The sequence below is a fragment of the Gigantopelta aegis genome, chromosome 8 (genome assembly GCF_016097555.1).
Source record: "Gigantopelta aegis isolate Gae_Host chromosome 8, Gae_host_genome, whole genome shotgun sequence".
NCBI classification, from domain to species: domain Eukaryota; kingdom Metazoa; phylum Mollusca; class Gastropoda; order Neomphalida; family Peltospiridae; genus Gigantopelta; species Gigantopelta aegis.
The window spans coordinates 68,306,624-68,331,090 of record NC_054706.1 but is presented as its reverse complement, the minus strand read 5'-3'; the positions used below and the strand labels follow the sequence as shown (position 1 = coordinate 68,331,090).

Here is a 24,467-nt window from a genome sequence, read left to right as displayed (position 1 = left end):
ATGCAGAAGCGAGGGTTAGACTAATAATGTCTAAATCTAGGAGCGAGGGCTAGTCTAATAATGTCTAAATGTAGGAGCGATGGTTAGTCTAATAATGTCTAAATGCAGAAGCGAGGGTTAGACTAATAATGTCTAAATCTAGGAGCGAGGGCTAGTCTAATAATGTCTAAATGTAGGAGCGATGGTTAGTCTAATAATGTCTAAATGTAGGAGCGAGGGCTAGTTAATAATGTCTAAATGTAGGAGCGAGGGCTAGTCTAATAATGTCTAAATGTAGGAGCGAGGGCTAGTCTAATAATGTCTAAATGTAGGAGCGAAGGCTAGTCTAATAATGTTTAAATGCAGAAGCGAGGGTTAGACTAATAATGTCTAAATCTAGGAGCGAGGGCTAGTCTAATAATGTCTAAATGTAGGAGCGATGGTTAGTCTAATAATGTCTAAATGTAGGGTCGAGGGCTAGTCTAATAATGTCTAAATGTAGGAGCGTAGGCTAGTCTAATAATGTCTAAATGTAGGAGCGATGGTTAGTCTAATAATGTCTAAATGTAGGAGCGAGGGCTAGTCCAATAATGTCTAAATGTAGGAGCGAGGGCTAGTCTAATTATATCTAAATGTAGGAGCGAGCGCTAGTCTAATTATATGTAAATGTAGGAGCGAGGGCTAGTTTAATGTCTAAATGTAGGGTCCAGGGCAAGTCTAATAATGTCTAAATGTAGGAACGAGGGCTAGTCTAATAATGTCTAAATATAGGAGCGAAGACTAGTCTAATAATGCCTAAATGTCTGATCTAATACTATCTAAATGTAGGAGCGTGAGCTAGTTTAATTTTGTCTAAATGTAGGAACGAGGGCTGTCTAATGATGTCTAAATGTAGGAACGAGGGCTGTCTAATAATGTCTAAATGTAGGGTCCAGGGCAAGTCTAATAATGTCTAAATGTAAGAGCGAGGGTTAGTCTAATAATGTCTAAATGTAGTGACCAGGGCTAGTCTATAACCCACGTGAATGCTAGAATATGTTAGTTAAAAAAAAAAAAAAAAAAATTTCAAACAACATGGGCGGGGATGCGTCTCAGCTCTTCCTTTTGAATTCGTCGTGCTTTTTTATACGACTGTCTATAAGAAGATAAGAAAATTAATTGTGAAAGCTTTGTATTTATTTCATTCGACAAATGAGCACATGCACAACATGAGCAACAGGCGCGATCTATGACAGGTCGTTGTCTAGCCCAGTTCAAGTTCTTGGGTTTTTTTTATTGATAAAGTTTTACAACTCATCCAAATGCTGAACTACCCCATCAGACTTGATATGGTAGTAATGATCACGTGATGGGAATCAGAAGTGGATACTGGTCTGTCTTCAAGGCTGAGTTCAATGCGGTGGTGGAAAATAATACAATCGCGATGTATGACCGTTTTACAACTCATCCAAATGCTGAACTACCGCATCAGATATGATAATAAATGGTCATATAATGGGAATCAGAAGTGGATACTGGTCTGTCTTCACGGCTGAGCTCAATGCCATGGTGAATGGAAATACAATCGCGATCTGTGGAAGTTCGATATCCAGAGAAAAATCTAGCTACTTCTTCAAACATCGTTTAACAATAGATGCTTCAGCTATTCTGGATCAGTGACAGATCCTGATCTATCATCAAGGCAGAGCCCATTGAGATGGTGTAATGTGATGGCATTTTGAACCAGTGTTTCGCTCGAAAGGTGGAGTATGTTGGTGTGCCAGAAGAGTCTTTATTTTGTTGGATGACCTACAGGAATACTGATCCAGGGGAATGCTGCCTTCATAGAAATTAGGTCACTGAAATGATGTGTCTAACAAGGGAGGCTCAAGTCAACGACCCTTTCTCTGGATTCGCCACTCACGTCCAGAACAGAACCAATGTCGTATCCATTCTGTAAGATAACAGCACCTTTTATTTGAGAAGTGTGGATTCCTGGCGATTTGATTAAAACATCGACCATTCTCTGCATTAGTGTTCTTTCGTTGTGAATAATTCCTCACACACCAACTTAAAGCTTATTCCACGAAATAGAACGAACTCGAATCACGCCTCGTTATTGCTATTTTGTTATTACTATGTCATGTTCCTGTGTGCAGCCTGTCCGAAAAGCGGCGTTCTCATGTAACGATGTTTTACAATAAGGACTTGTAGTAGCTGCATGAATCGTAGGAACAGAACATGTCCTATTTGCTACGATGTCCTCGCGACTTGTAGTACCTACAAAGGTCAACACGAGGTCGGGGTTCACACTCTACCATTCGAGTCTACTAAAAATCGTTACAATAAAAATCGAAAAGTGAGAAAGCCCCTTGAAGAACAGAAAAAAACATACCAATATTCGTGCAGATGGCAAAGAAAATACCACGAAACACTTCAAGAAGACCAATCCACTCTTTTTCGCTTTCAGCTGCACAAAACTGGATGATGATGACAGCTGTGTATCATGTTGTTTGTAATGACACAAACCCTGTTAGCACACGCTATTTTTAGCGATAAAGTAGAAGGCGTTATAAAATTATAAAGGCATTCCCTGCAAATTAAGACAAGATATTTTCTGTTGTTCCACATATATGTATATTAAAAAAATCGAATCGCACAAAACACACACACATTGGCGACAATTATGCATCCGTGAGAAACTCATCTGACGTCAGAGTTACAACTGGGTAGTTCTCATCTGCTGTGGCCTCATAAACTCGTCTGACGTCAGCGTTACAATTCAGTAGTTCTCATCTACTGGACCTCATAAACCCGTCTGACGTCAGAGTTACAACTGAGTAGTTTTCATCTGCTGTGACCTCATAAACTCGTCTGACGTCAGAGTTACAACTGCGTAGTTCTCATCTGCTGTGACCTCATAAATTCGTCATAAGATGGCGGCGGCTCGAGTTCGTCTGCCTCGATGAGTTCCGTGCGGTCATCGTCCGTCTGAATGGTTGAGCTGGTCACGTACTGAGACAGGTACTCATCGCTTGTGACGATATCATAGGACGGCGGATCATCGCTGTAGAGTCTGGTTCTGAAAAAAAATACCCGAAAAGGAAAGGATTGTTCGGTTAAAGACACCCAACATAATGCGTTTTTCTTAAATTACAATATGTAAAAAAAAAATCTATCTAAATAAAATATGTTTCTTTTCTTTGAAAATCAAAACACAAAACAACAAGGAAACGACTAAAAAGAGTATAAATCGTTAAAAAAAAAAAAGAGAGAGAGAGAGAGAAAAGTGAGACTCGGGTTAGAGTGACCAAATTGAGGGAGAGAAAAAAAAAACCTGTCAGATATTTAATATGTCCCTTCACAAATACATTCTAATCCGCCTTTAATATAGGATTAGCACAGCCACGGCTAAAAATGCGAGACACGCAAAGGTTAACACGCAATTCTGTGAAGTGTTCCTTATTTCTAGAAGTAATCACTGAACGCTCTCCGAAGTGGTCAGACTAATGCCACACCTAAAGCTGATGAGAAATGGCAGGTATGTGGCACGGATGGTCACACGAGAAAGGGACACGTCGCAGTTAGAGAGACAAGGACCGGTGTGTGGATGTGGACAGTGAAAGAAGTTGAAAGGAGCTGCTAGACCGGGAAGAAATACGATAGAATTCAAAGGAGAGACAAGAAAGGGGGCAGTGGGATTTTAAAAATGCAAAATGAATTCGTATAACCTCTCCATGTCGAACTAATTTCTAAAATAATTAATGATAATACATTTATTGCATAATATTCATTCTCAAAATAAACACATTTTATTCTTGAATTGTTCTAAACGCCTTCGAGCTGTAAAGAAATGTAAAGCGCTTTTGGAGATGTTACAAACATTAGAACGATAACAGAAACATGTGAAATTAATATTCTAATCAAAAAGTAGTAAATAACATGATATTTCAGATAAAATTATTTACAACACTAAAACCTAGTACGCCAGGAAAGACGCTAGGCTACTGTGCTGAATGTATGGTGACGAGTATATATTTTACAGCCACTGTCTAAAAATCAGTCAGTTTGTGGTTTTATTATAAATTGAAACTATTTACTATTTTATATAAAGTTTGAAAAAACACATACATTACTTTCATTAAAGCTGTAACAGATTATAGAAGCCAAAATCTGTATGAACTAAAGTCTCTAAGTGTTGTTCTCAAAATAAACCAGTTTTATTCATGAATTGTTAAAATAAATAAATAAATAAATAAATAGTTTGTTTTAGTCAATCTGTCAAATAAATGGTCTGATTTGTCAAGACAGTTTCCAAATTGGTCACTTGTAAATTGAGTTAGTTCGTAACTTTACAAATTTCCTGAATATTTTAGTCATTTTAAAAGTCGGCTGATTTTGGACATCAACTGTGAGATATATATTACTGACCTGGGACAATCCTGGAAATCTGTTACGTGAATATCACAGAGGCTTAATGATGAGCTGTTTCTAAACTGAAAATAAAGAATATTTACAAATAACAATTGTGTTTAGACTGAACATAGAGAATAGTTAAAAATATTAGTTGTGTTTAGACTAAACATAAAGGATATTTACAGATAATAATTAGTGTTGTGTTTACACGGAATATTTGTGAATAGCTTAGTTGAATGTAGATTAACGAAAGTGTAGCGACAATGGTTGTTTAGGCTGAGGAAACAAAACAAGCATCCACATTTGCAAATATTGGTTGTATCTTAACCGTAATTAAACAACATCTGGTGATATTTGTCTAGATTATCAACAAAGAACACTTAAATACATAACGTCTAAAGCGGACTTACATACTACGTACATTTCGAGATAACAAGACAAAATAACAGATACCTGTACAATATTTAGTAAATATACGGAACCCAAAGAGAAGCGTAATGGAGGTTATCATTAGTTTATCTTTAGAACAAGTTCACTTCATTATAACTGTTCCATTTTGTGAAATAATAAACAGTGGGGCGGGACGTAGCCTAGTGGTAAAGCCCTCGCTTGATCTGCGGTCGGTTTAGGATCGATCCCCGTTGATAGCCCCATTGGGATATTTCTCATTCCAGCCAGTGCTGCACAACTGGTGTAACAAAGGCCGTGGTATGTACTATCCTGTCTGTGGCGACAGTGGGTTTCCTCTCTCTATATCTGTGTGGTCCTTAAACCACATGTCCGACGCCATATAACCGTAATTAAAAACATGTTGAGTGCGTCGTTAAATTAAATATGTCCTTCCTTTGATAAACAACGTATCAACCTATAATTCTCGTGAATCTCAATAGGCCTATGTGTTGTTATTATTATTTCTTTTAAAGGGATATTCCTGAGTTTGCTGCAATATTTAAGATGTTATCGACTAACAGAGACTATTTGACGATTGTAATTACATATTAAATCTATTTTTCTGCATAAAATATTAGCGGCTGTATATTAAACGTGTTTCTGTATCCTAATATTTGTACTAGGTTAAATTTCATTTTTTATTTCCTAAAATTTTTTTTTTTCGTACGTACGAAATTAATGAAGACAATTTCCAGTTTGGGCTTCTTACAAATATTAAGATAACCAGAAACACATTGAATATACAGCCACTAATATTCTAAACAAGAAAATATATTTAATATCTAAGTTTAATCGTAGAAATATTTTATTAGTCGGATACATCTTACAATGCAGCAAATTCAGGAATGTCCCATTAAATGAAACGTAATTTTATAATTGAGAATTATATTGGCGTTTCTTTTGGCGTTCAGTATAGCATGTCTAGCCTTGAGGTCAGCAACATTGATTGGCTTTGTGTCAGTACTGACTCAGGCTCGTCAGGAAAACCGACTAGTTTAAAACCGGTCTTAGTATGAGTGCCACTCCCAAAGCGCGTTCTGTCTGACGTTGAGAAATGGTTAATTAAGAGTTGAAGGCGTTAGGTTTAGATTGTGGCCAGACGGCTCTTTTGTTTCTAAAAAGAGAAACTGCACTAAATATTTGAAGTTTCATTACTTGTTGCTTCAGGGGTGGTATGCAGGCCAGTATGAACGATCTCTGGAGCAGGGGGTCAGAATCTCCAGTGGATGGGGCACAAACCATATTTTTATCTTTATTTATATAGAGTAGGACAAAAACAAAACATACTCGGTGTGGGTCGGTTAGATCTGGGCACGATATCAAACCCTCCTTTGCTTCAGTTATACTTTCCCGCTTTTTTGTTGCATTATATTTGTAACAGACAAAACCAGTTACAATTTATGAATATGTAACTGTAAAATAAAATCGTTATGCACCGACCCCAAACAAGACACACACACAAAAAAGAGATTTGCTTTATTTCCTTTTATTTCGAATACGAAACAGAGCCTGTAAATTTGGCGCCAAACCTCATAAGGGATTCTCTTTAAGCCAATTTGTCACTTGGGGATTGCATCGAGACTCTGCTGCCAGATCTTATGTGCAGACGTTAACTACATTTATTGGACACATTGATCTTTGAGCGAGTTTGTCCAACCGTTTAATCAATAAAGGAAGTTCACTGAAGACTCCAACCGATTTCGCCTTTCTTAGCGCCCAGCCGTCGTAAAGTAATTGCGCATCTCCTAGAAAACATTATTACGGCCATGGCAGTCGCAACCATGGGCCACAGATTTCTGTCTCGGTGACCAATAATAGAGTTAAAGATGGCTGGATAAAGATTAATCCAAGTAAATGGGCTAAGTTTATCCAGAATGCGGTCAACAAACTGAAGCTGCTTGCAGGCGCATTATTTGTGTGCTGCACGTAATGAACCACTTGTTTTTTCTGTAAAAAAAAAATTCTACTGAAATTGGCCCAATAATATTCAATACGGACGTGGTATGCGGCGGGATGTAATGTGACGTTTGGCGTGTCGTACTGTTATCCGTTATGGTTTTTAATATCGTAGTAGTCATACCACGACTATACACTGCACTGCACTACACACAAACACGCACACACACACACACACACACACACACACACACACACACACACACACACACACCTACCTCAGCTATCTGGGCTGTCTGCCCAGGACAGTGGGTTAGTTACTAGTGCTTAGTGAGAGAGAAGTGGGTGTAATGGCCTTACACCTACCCACACACTTGTTAAACTGACTGTGGGTGGGGCCAGGTCCCTGGCTGCGAACCCAGCACCTACTAGCCTCATGCCCGATGGCTTAACCACATACCACCGAGGCCAGTGTAAAACTGATGCATCAGAAAACAATTTATCATATGGTTATTAATAGCTGTGATTTCATATTTAACCCGTTTTGTACTAGGTTTGGTCAAATAAATATTTATGTACATTAAAGGGACATTCCTGAGTCTGCTGCAGGCTAACAGAGAATTTTTAACGATTGTACATATCAAATATATTTTTCTGCATAAAATATTAGTTGTAAATGTGTTTCTGATCGTTCCAATATTTGTACTAGGTTAAATTTCATTTTATTTCCTAAAAAAAAAAAATTTGAAGACAAAATCCAGTTCGGGCTTCTTACAAAAATTAAGGGGACCAGAAACACATTGAATATACAGACACTGATATTCTAAACAAGAAAATATATTTAATATGTAAGTTTAATCGTAGAAATATTTTATTAGTTAGAAACATCTTACAATGCAGCAAACTCAGGAATGTCCCTTTAAATAACTATGCTTTGTCGTTTCTATGGTCACTGGATACGAATCCGGTGGAATGTTTTGTCTACGACCACTACTTTTATCGGAATTCTCATTTATTCAAAATGGCGGCCACATTTCATCTCATTTCGTGTATTTTGTACTTTTTAGATCCTACACCCCATGTAATATATCAATAGCAGAGTTTTCTGGATCAGAAAAATGGTACTTTCAGATAACGTAGATTTCGTAGAGAGGTCTTTCTGCCTTATTGCACTAAACATGCTAGTATCACTTTTCCTACAGGTTATCATGTAGTTCCACTATTTTTGTTAGCAGTTTGAGTGAACAATTTGTAAGTGGGTCACACGTTCACCGTATTTAATACCAAAAACCACGAGTCTTATTGTTGAAAAGGGGAAGGCATAATTATCTGAACCATCCTATTCTGTCTGCAAAAATGGTGTGGACAGAGCAGGAAACCTGTTCCGTAAGGCCTATAAACAGGTTCACGGATATGAAAAAGGAATGAAAACTGTTTCACGTGTACCTACGCAATGCACCAGAGAAAAGACGTCAAATGACAGAAATAAAAGACAGTGCAAGTAGCTAAACAAATTGCATTGATTGGTTAAATATACAGAGAGACCGAAAGAGCAGTAGAAAAACTAATTCTGGTTGACTGAAACATGTCAGAATGTGGTAGCAAAGTATGAAGGGAAGATTGTAGTCTGAGGATTGTTACAAAAGGAAAATCCAATGACTAACCACTAACTCGTACAAGATATGAACCAAGAGGGAGGATGAAGTAAGGTTAACTAAACATGATGAAGATGTTTACTAGAATAACTGGCATGAACCATACAGTAAAATGGTACACCTTCCATTCTTACACATTCCGTTCTTTTAACTGGCATACGAAGAAAACATGTGAACAAACAAGGAACGCATCATTAAACAGAAGCAGCAATAAATGGACAAAGTACTGAGAGACACTAATTCTGCCACAGAGGAAAAAAAATTCAATATCTACTAAGCACCCAATCAGTGATTTCATAAAGGAAGGAAGGAAATGTTTTATTTAACGACGCACTCAATACATTTTATTTACGGTTATATGGCATCGGATATATGGTGAAGGACCACACATATATTGAGGAAGGAAACCCGCTGTCTCCACTGCATGGGTTACTCTTTTCGATTAGCAGCAAGGGATCTTTTATATGCACCATCCCATAGACAGGATAGCATATACCACGGCCTTTGGTGTACCAGTCGTGATGCACTGGCTGGAGCGAGAAATAGTTCATAAAGACGTCTTCTGAACTGTGTGGATGTATATTATGTCAATGCTGGAGGTGTTTGCTATTGTCAAAGCTAGGTTGTAAGATGGAACATTCAAACAGTAGACCTCCACCACTCATTTGTGAACTCAACTGATCAGGTTGAGTAAATCATGGAGCTAGATGGCAGACTTCATTTACCTCTTCTATTTTTCTCTTGTATGAAACCTGATGACCTGATTGTACACACCAAATTTAGAGCAATTCCCGAATGAGGGCATCCGCAAATCGATTGACGCTTACAGTAGTTATTTATATGTGGTTCACGTCCAGGGACGATACCCCCGCACCTCGGTAGTGCAAAACTTTGCGTGTGGGCCTGTACGAGTATATGGATTAGAACCGAAATAGGCTAAGGTAACGCGATGTATGATGTTATGTCGACAGTAAAGCCCACCCATCATCAATTCAAGACAGGTATTCGTCATTTCACGTGTGAATTGATTAAAATAACAATTATATAGACACAATTTATTTATGCACTGTACGAAAATAACAAAATGGGAAACGTAAAAGAACTTCATCGCTTTCTATTCGTCTTGATTTATGCCCAGTTGACACGCAAGCGATAAAGTGTTATTTATGGTTCGTCTAGTGCTTCTAGATTTAAAGTATAGACTCTTAACATCATGGAATGTGCAATTCCGCTTATATTACAGCTCTAGAAATTTAATTGAAATCGTTTTTATTCATTTTATCTTTGTAACCACTCTTATATCGAAATGAGGTTCAAGAATGTAGGGCAAAATCAATGGGTTAATGTTTTTATTGTTACTTGTTAGTCAAAAAGGGGTCTGTGACTCGGACGTAATATTTGAGCCGTGAAAACGCATTCTGGGTGGTAGCCGGTACTGCGATGTGAACCCAGTATCTGCTGATCTTAAAGGGAATTGGTTCTCCTACACCATTTATGATATTTCTCAATATAACTTAGTTTCGTGCTTCAAATAATAATTTTTCGAATCTGCTGATATGGAATTTAATTTCGAGAGAATAATCACCTTAAAAATTTGTTCAACACTTCGCAACCCCAGATGTTCAAATCTCTTCTGGGGACAAGTACATCTGTATGTTCGTAGAAGTATTCTGATCTGTCACAGGCCCCGATCCTTCACTAGAGTGTATTTTAAAAAGTTACTTACAGAAATTTAAAGCAGTAGTATCATTAAAATTCTGGTAGGAGTCAAACAGTCACACCAAAACTGTCTTGAGCGTCTACAGACTGAAGGACAACACGAACATACTGTGTGCACAGACACGGACATACCGTCACACCAAAACTGTCTTGAGCGTCTACAGACTGTAGAACAACAAGAACATACTGTGTGCACAGACACGGACATACCGTCACACCAAAACTGTCTTGAGCGTCTACAGACTGTAGAACAACAAGAACATACTGTGTGCACAGACACGGACATACCGTCGCACCAAAACTGTCTTGAGCGTCTACATACTGTAGAACAACAAGAACATACTGTGTGCACAGACACGGACATACAGTCACACCAAAACTGTCTTGAGCGTTTACAGACTGAAGGACAACACGAACATACTGTGTGCACAGACACGGACATACCGTCACACCAAAACTGTCTTGAGCGTCTACAGACTGTAGAACAACAAGAACATACCGTGTGCACAGACACGGGTATACCTTCGCACCAAAACTGTCTTGAGCGTCTACATACTGTAGAACAACAAGAACATACTGTGTGCACAGACACGGACATACAGTCGCACCAAAACTGTCCTGAGCGTCCACAGACTGTAGAACAACAAGAACATACTGTGTGCACAGACACGGACATACCGTCGCACCAAAACTGTCTTGAGCGTCTACAGACTGTAGAACAACAAGAACATACTGTGTGCACAGACACGGACATACCGTCGCACCAAAACTGTCTTGAGCGTCTACAGACTGTAGAACAACAAGAACATACTGTGTGCACAGACACGGACATACCGTCGCACCAAAACTGTCTTGAGCGTCTACAGACTGTAGGACAACAAGAACATACTGTGTGCACAGACACGGACACACCGTCGCACCAAAACTGTCTTGGCGCGTATACAGACTGTAGGACAACAAGAACATACTATGTGCACAGACACGGACATACCGTCACACCAAAACTGTCTTGAGCGTCTACAGACTGTAGGACAACAAGAACATACTGTGTGCACAGACACGGACATACCGTCGCACCAAAACTGTCTTGAGCGTCTACAGACTGTAGGACAACAAGAACATACTGTGTGCACAGACACGGACATACCGTCACACCAAAACTGTCTTGAGCGTCTACAGACTGTAGGACAACAAGAACATACTGTGTGCACAGACACGGACATACCGTCGCACCAAAACTGTCTTGAGCGTCTACAGACTGTAGAACAACAAGAACATACTGTGTGCACAGACACGGACATACCGTCGCACCAAAACTGTCTTGAGCGTCTACAGACTGTAGAACAACAAGAACATACTGTGTGCACAGACACGGACATACCGTGGCACCAAAACTGTCTTGAGCGTCTACAGACTGTAGAACAACAAGAACATACTGTGTGCACAGACACGGACATACCGTCGCACCAAAACTGTCTTGAGCGTCTACAGACTGTAGAACAACAAGAACATACTGTGTGCACAGACACGGACATACCGTCGCACCAAAACTGTCTTGAGCGTCTAAAGACTGTAGAACAACAAGAACATACTGTGTGCACAGACACGGACATACCGTCGCACCAAAACTGTCTTGAGCGTCTAAAGACTGTAGAACAACAAGAACATACTGTGTGCACAGACACGGACATACCGTCACACCAAAACTGTCTTGAGCGTCTACAGACTGAAGGACAACAAGAACATAATGTGTGCACAGACACGGACATACCGTCGCACCAAAACTGTCTTGAGCGTCTACAGACTGAAGGACAACACGAACATACTGTGTGCACAGACACGGACATACCGTCACACCAAAACTGTCTTGGCGCGTACACAGACTGTAGGACAACAAGAACATACTGTGTGCATAGAAATGAACAAACCGGCACATCAAACTTGTTAGGTTAATAATACCTGGTATTCAGAAATGCATTTTAAGTTATTTTAATCTAATTACAGCTTAAGATTTCATTGCTTTTGAGGTGACATGTTTTGAGGCTAGCATGTTAGTACTTAATTTGGGCTTGCTCATTTTGGGCACACTTTTTATCGCCTCAGCGTTGGTGCAAATCCAAACCCCTGCCATAATACACATGACTTAGCCAATATGACCCCGACACAGACTCCCAAACTTGCAGCAACGTTCAGGTTCAGATATTATTCTTATGATACCAGCACTGGCCATCACTCCGTCCCCCGTCATAGAGACACAGTCGGTGCATTAAGCCAGATCTTCAGCTGACGAGGAGGCTTTCGTGAGATCCCCGGCTTACTTTACGATCCTCGCGAGGTTTGTTAAATATTAAATGTTGCTCCAGTGTAAGACTCGAATATCTTATCTAGTAATCTATTGACCCGCACCGCATTGTGAGTGGATGGAGTCGACGCAGCGCGAGTGCCGTGCACCACTGTTACTCAGGTCATTGATCCGTGGATACAAAGGACTCGTTAATAAGGAGGCGCAATAAGTAGGACGAAATTGGTCTACGTTTGTAGTGAAAATGTCATCAGGTTTTACGGTATCTGGGGCCAGTTGCACAAAACATCAAAGCTTACGTATATACGGTTAAGGCGCAAATTACATTTATCCCTAATCCAAATGAGAATACATATACGTAATCCATATTGCATAGAGGAATCTACTCAAGCCATTTGCATAGAAAGTGACTGATGCGGTTTACATATGGAATTTGTAGGTAGGTAAGTATCTAGTTTAATGTGCTCATATACCACTAGGGTTTCGAACACGCCCATCCCGAGTCCGATCTCCAATGTGATCGAGGACCTGACTTCAATTTGTGGCTAACACTTGTGGTACGTTATTTTAAAATCACTTTCACGCCATAAATTAGGAAAATTAAAGTTTATTCATCAAATAGGCGATGATTAATTAAGCGATGTGCTCTAGTGGTGTTACAAAACAAACTGTAACTGAAGACTGTGTAAGAATTATCAAATGTTTGATATCCACTAACCGATGAATAATAAATCAATGTGCTCTAGTGGTGTCAATAAAGAAACCAAACTTTCATCTTAGACAGGGCTATATCCTCATACTCGCCGTTTAGGGGTAGCTATCACACTGACTCATCAGCACTGTCCTTAGACTAGTTCAAGGTGAGTGACTTTTAGCTACAAGAAGCATACGAATATAAACAAAAGAAGTACTTCAACAGGATTAAATATTAACGCCCAATACAGTAATATCTGAAGTGCCTCTCCAAAATCAATTAATCAATTCCTTAAAAAAACACCGAAAAAGGTCAGGTCAGGTCAGGTCACAGGGCTTAATGTACACATTCAGAGTAGTCTGTTTTAGCGCACGCCTAGGCTAAGGTCCTCATCTTAAATAGGTGTGTGGGTGGCTGACCCTAGAACTCCAACTTTAACAGGCCACGACACACGCGACTAAATATAAAAGCAATTAAAATAAAACAGAAAAACGCTGTTTCCCGAATGACACCCATGCACATTATTAGAAAGCGTATTATTATGTGTTGGGTCACTCGTTGAAATGCTTGATAACTGGCAAGCAAAAAAAAAGATACAAAAGACGCCCACGTTACACACGTTGAGAATGCTGTAGTGAAGGCACTCGTGTGCGATAAGTCGAGAGTGTGGTGAAGATGTCGCCCACGCCGGGATTTGTCCAGCATCCAATCCACTAGACATAAATCCGTCCTCGTGAAAACCACTCCTGACGACAAACAAATGTTTAACGGGAACGCACTAGGTGTAACTAATGAAAATTAATTTTCGTTTTGAAGGCGATTCTATGGATATTTATTTAGGGGTTGCTCTGTTATTGTCAATGAGAGAGGTCCACGTGGGTGAGGGTTTGTTATAACAATTCCCAAGACTGACACAGGAAAATAATTCCATTAATTTGCATACAAGGGTTGTTCCAGATTTGATAACATGGAGTCAGACCTCTAAAAAAAATTAAAGTTGCGTAGTTACATAAAAATAAATTTAGGCAACTCATTTAATTTCTGTGTAATCCGTTATGTCTATGTAAATGATGTTGCAAATTTAATGCGGTAACGAAACATAGGTCATGCAAAATACGTTTCGCGGTGTATGACCGAACCACCCCAATGGACCCATTTTCTGATTGATTTCTGCGTCATAGCTATTGCCCCTCGACTAGTATATACGCTGTCCTGTTTATGGGACAGTGCATATGAAAGGTCCCTTGCTGCATATTAAAAACAAATGTAGTGGATTTCTTCTGAAGAATTATCCAAATGTTTGCTCCTTCCCGCAGACATGCTAGTACATAACAAGACATTTGATAGACATCTCATGAAGCACAACATGGAAGGGAAATATTAATGCTTCATCATGGTTCCGCCGACGAGAATCGATCTCATATACCATCACACCATACGCTACCGCTTTGTCATTGACCTCTAGTGCGTTCCGGCGCCACATGCAGGGTAACGAAGTGCGTTAATCACGCAGACGATAAAAGGACGCGAGTGTGATCGAAATTCTCTATTACGTCATTACATACACCGAATATGTCAGACAGATGATAAAACCTGAGTGTGTGATCGACATTCTCTGTCATGTCATTACCTGAGTGTTCCAGCTAATACGTCAGACAGGCATGGAGTGCACGAGCAGTAATTAAACGTAATGTCAGGCAGAATTAATTCACTCTACAAGCAGTTTTACAGTTTAGAAAGGTACTTTCTTACCATGCAATATCCTTGATAAAGGTCGACGGCAGGACATTCTGGCAGCATCGTTTTGGCTTCGTAGACAATAAATGTAACAGATCACGGTGAGATTCATTCGTGACAACAAAAAAAACCCCTAACTTCCAAAAGCACAAATCAGCTAATTTTGGCCTTAGGTCAAAGACCTAATTACTAAATTCGTATTCCAAATCCCGCCCACCTCAAACTTACCACCCCACCCACTCCTCCTGGCCGTAGGCTGATGTTATTTTAATTACCCACTCCCCTTAAACAAACATATTCAGCAGATAACGTAGTTCACACGTCGGCATGTTTTAACTTTTCATAAACGTATAATTTTGTTTTTAGTTGATTCAAGTTTAAAAACCAAAAGTAAAAAATATCTTATCAAATTTAATTACCAGACCTTTAGATTGATCAACGAAGTCAAGGCGATAAGCGTTGTGCCCAAAATAAATATGCCCAAAAGAATCACGTCCAAGGTAAGTGAAAACAAACTGATCTCAACACATTTAACATAACGATCTCAAACCATTTAACATACTGACCTCAAACCATTTAACATACTGACCTCAAAATATTTAACATACTGATCTCAACACATTTAACATACTGACCTCAAACCATTTAACATACTGACCTCAAACCATTTAACATACTGACCTCAAACCATTTAACATACTGACCTCAAAACATTTAACATACTGACCTCAAACCATTTAACATACTGACCTCAAACCATTTAACATACTGATCTCAAAACATTTAACATACTGATCTCAACACATTTAACATACTGACCTCAAACCATTTAACATACTGACCTCAAAACATTTAACATACTGACCTCAAAACATTTAACATACTGAAGGCGTTTTTGGGTCCGACCATAGGCTCCTCCCAACATATCTCAACACATTTAACATACTGACCTCAAACCATTTAACATACTGACCTCAAACCATTTAACATACTGACCTCAAAACATTTAACATACTGACCTCAAACCATTTAACATACTGACCTCAAACCATTTAACATACTGACCTCAAAACATTTAACATACTGATCTCAAAACATTTAACATACTGACCTCAACACATTTAACATACTGATCTCAACACATTTAACATACTGACCTCAAAACATTTAACCTTAACGGGGATTTATCCAGGCGTTCTGTGGGTCCGAACATAGGCTCCTTCCCAAACGAATATATATATATATATATATATATATATATATATATATATATATATATATATATATATATATAAAATTATATTTAATATAATTTAATTTAATAAATAAATTTAACAGTGGTGTACTGCATCATTCAATGACCTGAAAAATGTCCCAGGTGTGATTTACTCTACTTTTCCCAATCCCATCAGACATGGAACCCTGGATAAAAATCCTGGCTAAATCCCTACTTAAAGCACTGAAGCATTGAGATTGAACTGCATTAAACTAACTTTCAATGTGTTTTTGAATTTCGACAAATCTTCACCAGCTGCAACAACTGCAATTAAGAAAATTACCACGGCAAAAAAATAAAAAATAAAAATGCCGTGGAAAAATAGTGAGCTAAGCTGTTAGTATCATTATTGTGCTCAAAAGAACCAGGCCTGGTGCCTATAAAACTTTTAGAATCTAGACTCGAGAAGGTTTATAAACACGGGCCCTTGTGCTTATCAAACTTTTAGAATCTAGACTCGAGAAGGTTTATAAACACGGGCCCTTGTGCTTATCAAACTTTTAGAATCTAGACTCGAGAAGGTTTATAAACACGGGCCCTTGTGCTTATCAAACTTCTCGAGTCTAGACTTGAGACTCTAATAAAGTTTGAGACACTAATGTTAAGACAACGTCATACAAACTGTATGCGTGTGACGTCATTAGAGATTGCGTCTGGACTCTAAAGGTTTTATAAGCACGGGCCCTGATGTTTATAAAACTTAAGAGTCTAGACTCGAGACTCTAATAGAGTCTGAGACACTAATATCATGACAACGCCATACTGTATGCGTGTGACATCATTAGGGATTGAGTCTGGGTCCAGCTGTGCTCAGGACAGTACATTTTGAGTGAGATCAAAATCCCTGATTACAGAAAGATACATTACATTTATCGTGCAAGAATCCAAGACGACTGTACCACAATGTCCTGTCGTCGATCTTAATTCATAACACAGAAACAATGACAGCTTTTAAAACACGACTCACTTGCTTTAAATTTGGTGCAACTTGGAAGTCTCGTCGCAGTTTTTAAATAGAAAGTGTATACGTGACAATCTACTAAGTGTTACCCATATGGTTCAGAATATCATGTTAAAACATGTATTACATTTATTAACAGAAGAAGAGACCAAATGGCCATACAATATCAACATCATTTTATAATGCTTATTTTAACTCTGTATGTATGTAAAACTATACATTTTAATGTGGAACTATATTTTTTGGGTGGACGAATCAGATGCAATATGCCTAAGTACTGAATCCCGTGCATTAATAGTCGTATAAAAGAAAAGGAAAAAACAGAAAAAGGTTTCCTTTTGAGGTTTTTATTTCAAAGATATACACTGAAATCGATAACGGGTTGTAAATAAAATGTTAAACCCATTGCCATTTCGTATTAAGTTTATGTCCCTCGTAAAATAAGTTTCATTTCCACTCACGAAAGTTCGTGACCGTTGAAACATTAGTCCCACTCCTAGTATATCGGTATCGAAAGCCGTACCATTTTGTATGTGATACCCTATGCTACATACACAAATACAAAAACTTCAGTTGTTAGTACGCATATACATAAACACATACACATAAAAAGTAACCACGGAATCAGAGTATCTTGATGTATACCCATACACATAAAACGTAACCATAGAAACAATACATTATCTTGATTTGTACAAGTTAAATGTGCCAGGCAGTTGTCAACACATCTTGATTTGTACAAATACACATGAAAAGTAATCATACAAACAATACATTATCTTGATTTGCACATAAAAGTGTTGAAATTCAGTATTCTATATATGTGGCTGTCAGCTCGTATAGTGCGATATCACTGAAACTTACAATATTTAAATAATAGATGACGCCGACTTGAACGTCTACATACAATATTGGCTACTTGTCATGAGAGAGAGAGAGAGAGAGAGAGAGAGAGAGAGAGAGAGAGAGAGAGAGAGAGAGAGAGAGAGAGAGAGACAGACAGACAGACAGACAGACAGAGACAGAGACAGACAGACAGAGACAGACAGACTGAGAGAGAAAGAGTTACATACAGAGGGGGAGTTACAGACAGAGGGAGAGAGAGAGAGAGAGAGAGAGAGAGAGAGAGAGAGAGAGAGAGAGAGAGAGAGAGAGAGAGACAGAGACAGAGACAGAGAGACTGAGACTATGACATAGACACACACAATTATCTACACTGACGACGAAACATCCATCTGGTCATGGGAAGTGAGGAACATGTTCATCCTAAGCAATATGACCCTCGTGTATTATGAGATATTTTAAATCCAGACTTTATGTCCCACCGTAATTAAAACTATGATTAAATGCTAAGCAACTAATTAGTGTAATGTGCTACTTACTGCTAACATGGGTCTGCTATAAATCTCTCTAATATATCTCCTGAGAAACGATCGTCTGCGCGCCAAGTCGGATCGCGCGGGCCGACGAAGACGGCTAAAAGCACCTCGCGCGATCACGAGAATTCCCGCGCCTATCAACACGGGCCCGGCGTATCTCTCCTTGTTGTCGTCATGCTCCTCCAGGTTCTGGAAGGTCAAGGACGTTATGATCACTCCCACCACGAGCAGCATTAGGCCGGATATGATGTAGCACATGGCGTTTCCAAGGAGATACGCGCACGTATTTCCGGTCGGAGGGTACAGAGACGCGTCCATGGGACGTCGCCACGTTATCACCGTCTGCATTATTATGACGCTGAAAATAAAGAAAGAAATACAGAAGGCTTTTAAAATTGTAAAGTTATCGCCTTCATATCAGATAAAATCAAATCACAAACTAGAGGTTTAACACAAAAAGTGTGTCAAGCATTTGGTAATTTTGACTTATAGTCTTAGAGAGTAATCACCGGAAAAAATTTCCATTATAGTAAGGGATATTTTATATGCACCATCCCACAGACAGGATAGCACGTACAACGGCCTTTGATATACAAGTTGTAGTGCGCTGGCTGGAACGAGAAATAGCGTTTAACAAACATGCGTGTATTCACAATCAATGTCTTTAGGCAGCATAACCAGCTTAAGTTCTTATCATCACCTTTATTACATAAAGATGATTAACAGAGACGTCTCAGTCTTGAAGACGTAGGAATGGCGAGCACAGCATTTGTAGATGACAAGTTAGAGATTGCATTAAACGAAAATCGCAGAATATACGTTAAACTGGATAGTAATTCTCAATGCTCAATTGCATAATATGTTTTAATATCGAATACGTTGATTTGCGTAAGTATTAGTTACTATGGTACCAACATTAAAAACACGCCCTACCCTTTTAATGTTGTAAATTAACTAAACGTAAACGACTATTGAGTAAAAAGCCAATACACATACTAATATATAAAGCCAGGCCTTAGTTAGCTAAAGTAAATCGTCTTTGAGTTTCTGTCACTTATGTTGATTAAAAGTAATCGATATTATAAGCGCATGACAGGGCCCGCGCAGTGTATTTGAAAGGGGGGGGGGGGGGGGGGGGGCACTATCGGTGTGAAGACACGTAGATGGTAAATTGAGGGCCTAAAGACTCTGAACCCAGTGGCGGATCCAGAAAATCCATTTAGGGGGGCCGCAATGACATGAGGTGGATTGCCAAGGGAACTTTGGGGGAGGTTTGGACGGGAATCGTAAAAAGATGAAAATTAATATATAATAAAATTATAACTATCGCAAAATGTAGCGGGGGGGGGGCGCCCTGGCCCCACCCCTATATCCGCCTCTGAAACCTATTGGACGGATTCGGGTGCATGCTTCTTCGGAAAAAAAAATTAATTGCAAATATTGAAATACGACATTTCCAGCCTTCTGAGAATCAGAAGTAAATATAGAGGTGAGGGTGGCCCCGGCCCCCATCCCTGTTCCGCGGCGCCTGATTAATATTGCTCTTTTGGCAAGTGACTGAAGTCTAACGCGGTCAGTTGTAAAACGAAATCCATAGTTTTAGACGATCAAAGGACTGCGATGCTATTTGGTGAATTGACAGATATCATTTGAACCGTAATGGCCGTGCTGACGGATGAAAGTCATGACGCTGATTAGTTTCATGTGGTATTTAATTATTTACTATGTCACGCATGTCTAAACCCCCAAAATCACTGTGGAGACAAATGGTATATTTAAGGATACCACTAAACATGTCGGCTCAGGCTGGAACGAGAGACAGCCCAATGGGCCCACCGACAGGGATCGATCCTAGACCGACCGCTTATCAGGCGAGCGCTTTACCACTGGGCTACTTTCCGTTCCCTCCCCAGCAAAAAAAGACACATCGGCTATTGGGTGTCAGAAAAGGTAAGTATATGGAAATGTTATTTATATAATTATGTAAAACCAGAGCTTCTTACACACCTGTTGGTGAGAACATCATTCGTTATTTTTGACAACACATACCTGTTTACACATGTACGTGTGTTAATTTCAAGACATGCGACTGACTGCTCCTAGGTGATGACCACGTCACCAATGCCATACATCCAATGAAAAAAAACCCAGCACGATCCAAATCGATTACACTGTAACGTATAGTTAACCTGGCAATCATTTGTACGTGACGCGTAAGTTAGCTACAAGTGCAAAGGCTGTAAAAATTTGCTTAAAACCTGATTTTTGAGGATATGTAAGAAATAGAATAATACATTTGTGTCCGTTAGATACCATTTATCTTACAACTCGTTATTTAGAAACATACTAATTCGCTTTTGCTCGTTAGATATATTTTAAAACAATACGTTGTGAGATAAATGGTATCTAACGGACACTCGTGTAGTATGTAAATTGGTGAATGTCTTACAAAACAACATCCACCAAGGACCTGCCTCGACCGGTGCAGAAAAAAAAGCCGATATATCTTAAAGCAGTAACTGGTTATTTTATTTATACTCATCCTACATACTACGAAACGTAACAAACGAATCGTTTTATTCCATAACTTTACCGTTGTACAAAGTACTAGGTCGACGCGTATCGATTACTCTGTGGTCTATAATTTTGTCGTCTGGAATAGCTAGACACCCTACTTACTACGTGCAAAACAGAAAATTTATATTTCAAATAATATATTCTATAATACTAGCTATCTTGTTAATATATATATACTACTCAAAAGAATTTAAGGGTCAAAATTTATAACCAAATAAGTTTCAGAGTGTATTAGATTGATGATGTAAACTACACCAATTTTTTTTTTTATTGTTCCATATTTACAAAAAACCACAAATAAACGTCGCTGTATACAAGAAAGTCACATGACATGCTGTCAAAGTTGAAGGTTGTCAAACATGGATTTTACACATTAGAACATTCGTTTAATAGTGTGTGAATCCACCCCTGGCGTGAATACACTCGACACATCGTTGCCTCATGCTGTTGATCAGACGTCTGAAGAACTCTTGGGGAATGGCCTGCCACTCTGCCATAAGAAGTTGACCCAGATCATGAAGGTTGGCCGGAGGGGCATGGTTATCCCGAACTCTCCTGCCTAATTCGTCCCAGGCGTGCTCTATTGGGGCCAAGTCAGGCGAATATGCTGGCCAATCCATCCTGGCGATACCTTGTTGTCTGAGAAAGTCCGTTACCACCCTGGCGCGGTGGGGTCTGGCATTGTCATCCTGCAGAACTGCCCCGCCGCCAATCTGCTGAAGGCCTGGCAGAACCAACGGCCGGATAATCTCATTCAGATAGCGGATTCCATTCAGATTGCCATCCACCACATAGAGGGGGGTCCTGTTGTGGATAGAGATGCCGCCCCACTCCATGACGCTGCCACCACCGAACCGGTGACGTTGTCTAACGTTAACGTCAGCGAAGCGCTCCCCAGGACGTCTGTAGACACGAACCCGACCGTCGTTGAACTGGAGACTAAACCTGGACTCATCAGTGAACATCACTCGACCCCACTGAACACGTTGCCACCGCAGATGAAGCGTGCACCAGTGACGTCTGGCCGTTCTGTGACGTGGTAGGAGTGGTGGTCGAACAGCCTGGCGACGGCAGCGTAGATTATTGGCTCTCAGACGATTGCGTGTGGTTTGATCAGACACTCGAGTTCCAGTCGCAGTCCGCAGATTGTCACGTAATCGGCGTGCAGTGGTTGTGCGTTGATGTAGAGCCATATTGGTGATGTAGCGGTTCTCTCTATTTGTAGTGCTTCGGGGTCTTCCCGAACGTGGACGATTTCGAACAGAATTCGTTGCTTGGTACCGTTGCCACAGTCGGCCAACGACACTCTGACTGACACCAAGTCTCAGAGCAACATTTCTATTGCCATCCTGAAGGCAAGCAATAGCCCTTCCTCGATCTTCGATAGTCAGTTGAAGTCGTACCATTGTCGAATTTGGAGTGTGCACCGTACACGAACGCAAGCTCCAATTATACGGAAATTCAGCATTGGGAACATGGAATACATTTGCAAAGCGTGCAAATGAAGCGCTTTGTGAAAAAGCAAGTTATGGGCACTTAGCAGACCTTTCGCTTTCGCCCTAATTTACGTGCAAATGTAAGCATGTTTTCGCCATTAGAACTAGTCGACAGTGTCAATGACAGTGGATTTTAATTCATTTATGGGTTGCTTAGACCCACTTTCGTCAAAATGGAACAATACCATGCGTGACATTATGGTCTAGCTAATATAATTGACATTCAGAAAATAATGTCGAAAATATCGTCTGACCCTTAAATTCTTTTGAGTAGTATATATATATATTATATGTAAAATCTCATCGATTGTTTTATGTTGTAGGGTTAAAAGTCACAATTCCTTTGTTGATCATAACTAGTGTATTAAAACGTAGTTCCGTGCCAAAAGAATTTATCTTTGGCCAGTGACCAAAAACAAAGAACCATATCTTGCTAAAATGTATAGAATTGCCGGATAAATATACAGGAAGCAATCAACTATTGTACGATGTAACCTTGTACTTTACTATTCTATAACATTACTTACAGCTGTAACGTGAGATGTATTTGTAATATTCAAGCATTTACAACAGACAATATAGTCGAATTAAGCCATCATTTGGCTTGAGATGCTATCGTTGTTTATACACACTTAAAGGGACATTCCCGAGTTTGCTGCAATTTTAAAGATGTTATCGACTAACAGAGACTTTTTAACGATTGCAATTAGATATCAAATATATTTTTCTGTATACCACATTAGTGGCTGTATATTAAACGTGTGTCTGATCGTTCTAATATTTTTACTAGGTTACATTTCATTTTATTTCCTAAAATATGTACGAAATTATTTGAAGACAAAATCCAGTTTGGGCTTCTTACAGATATTAAGACGACCAGAAACACATTGAATATGCAGACACTGATATTCTAAACAAGTCAATATATTTAATATATAAGTTTAATAATAGAAATATTTTATTAGTCGGAAACATCTTACAATGCAGCAAACTCAGGAATGTCCCTTTAATTGGCTTCTGAATCAGGGCTGTTTTTAGTAGGGGGCAGAGCAGAGGCAGAAGCCTACCCCGTTCTAAAGAATAATCCGACAAAGTGTTCTTTTTATTTAGAACTGTTTTAGAACGTGTTTTATATATATATATTTTAGTAGTCCCTATATTAAAGTTCCCTTATTTTTGTACTACCCCCTGAGTTAATTTCGGTACCGCCCTATGAACACATTTCTCACTAGTCTAACTACTGAGCTACATGCATGCTAGGGCCGTACCTAGTGAGAGTTCAAGGGACAGTTCCACCCACACAAAAATACAAAACTATCTCCTTTTTAAATAGACGAACCTCAATTCTACTGCTACCCCACCTATTTTAGACTAGGTTCGGCCCTGCATGCCCCTCTCTAGAAACCCTACTTACGGCGGAACTCGACCACTCATCTCATTCTAAACGTCAATCAACATCCACATAACTTCGCATAATTCAAGAAAACATCGTAGGTGTTCGTTACCATTGGATATGGTAGACACCGACGCTTTTCAATCGCTTCAGAATACACCTTCACACAACAGCAACAACAACGTCGGCGACGGCGACGGTAACGACTTCCAACAGCCGACATGGTCCACGTGGCTGCGGCGACGTCGTGGCTCGGTGCTGGTCCATAGCAAGAAGAAGTAAAGAAGAATTGTTTTTGGCGCGCCACTATACACGACTGCTTAGCGCGATTTCTTAGTCTCCATTGACTAGAAATTGACAGCAGTCTGTTAGCTTTATTGATCAATTTCAATTTAGTGCGCATGCGCAAACACGGCAATAAAAACGGTTGAATGTGTAAATGAACAGCTTGACGTTTTCTTCAGTATCATTTCTCCATTAAACAGCGGCGTGCTAACGGTAAACAGTTACAACAGTTCGTATATATAGCGATTCCGTTGAAAGTAGCCAACTAACAGT

General features: G+C 39.5%; 1 protein-coding gene across 2 annotated transcripts; it reads right to left on the bottom strand.

Annotated features, from left to right (window-relative positions):
- Positions 1-1,137: 1,137 nt before the first annotated feature.
- On the bottom strand, positions 1,138-24,248 carry LOC121379148. Of its 2 annotated transcripts, none has more exons than XM_041507636.1 (4): positions 23,931-24,248; positions 18,447-18,801; positions 4,390-4,454; positions 1,138-3,040 (listed from the first exon to the last, which is right to left on the bottom strand). In XM_041507636.1, exons 1-4 carry the CDS (start codon positions 23,948-23,950, stop codon positions 2,845-2,847), a joined length of 636 nt encoding a protein of 211 aa, XP_041363570.1. In that variant the 5' UTR covers positions 23,951-24,248; the 3' UTR covers positions 1,138-2,844. The 2 variants fall into 2 exon arrangements, with proteins under 2 accessions (XP_041363570.1, XP_041363571.1); XM_041507637.1 differs by having other exon boundaries at positions 24,022-24,248.
- Positions 24,249-24,467: the final 219 nt, after the last annotated feature.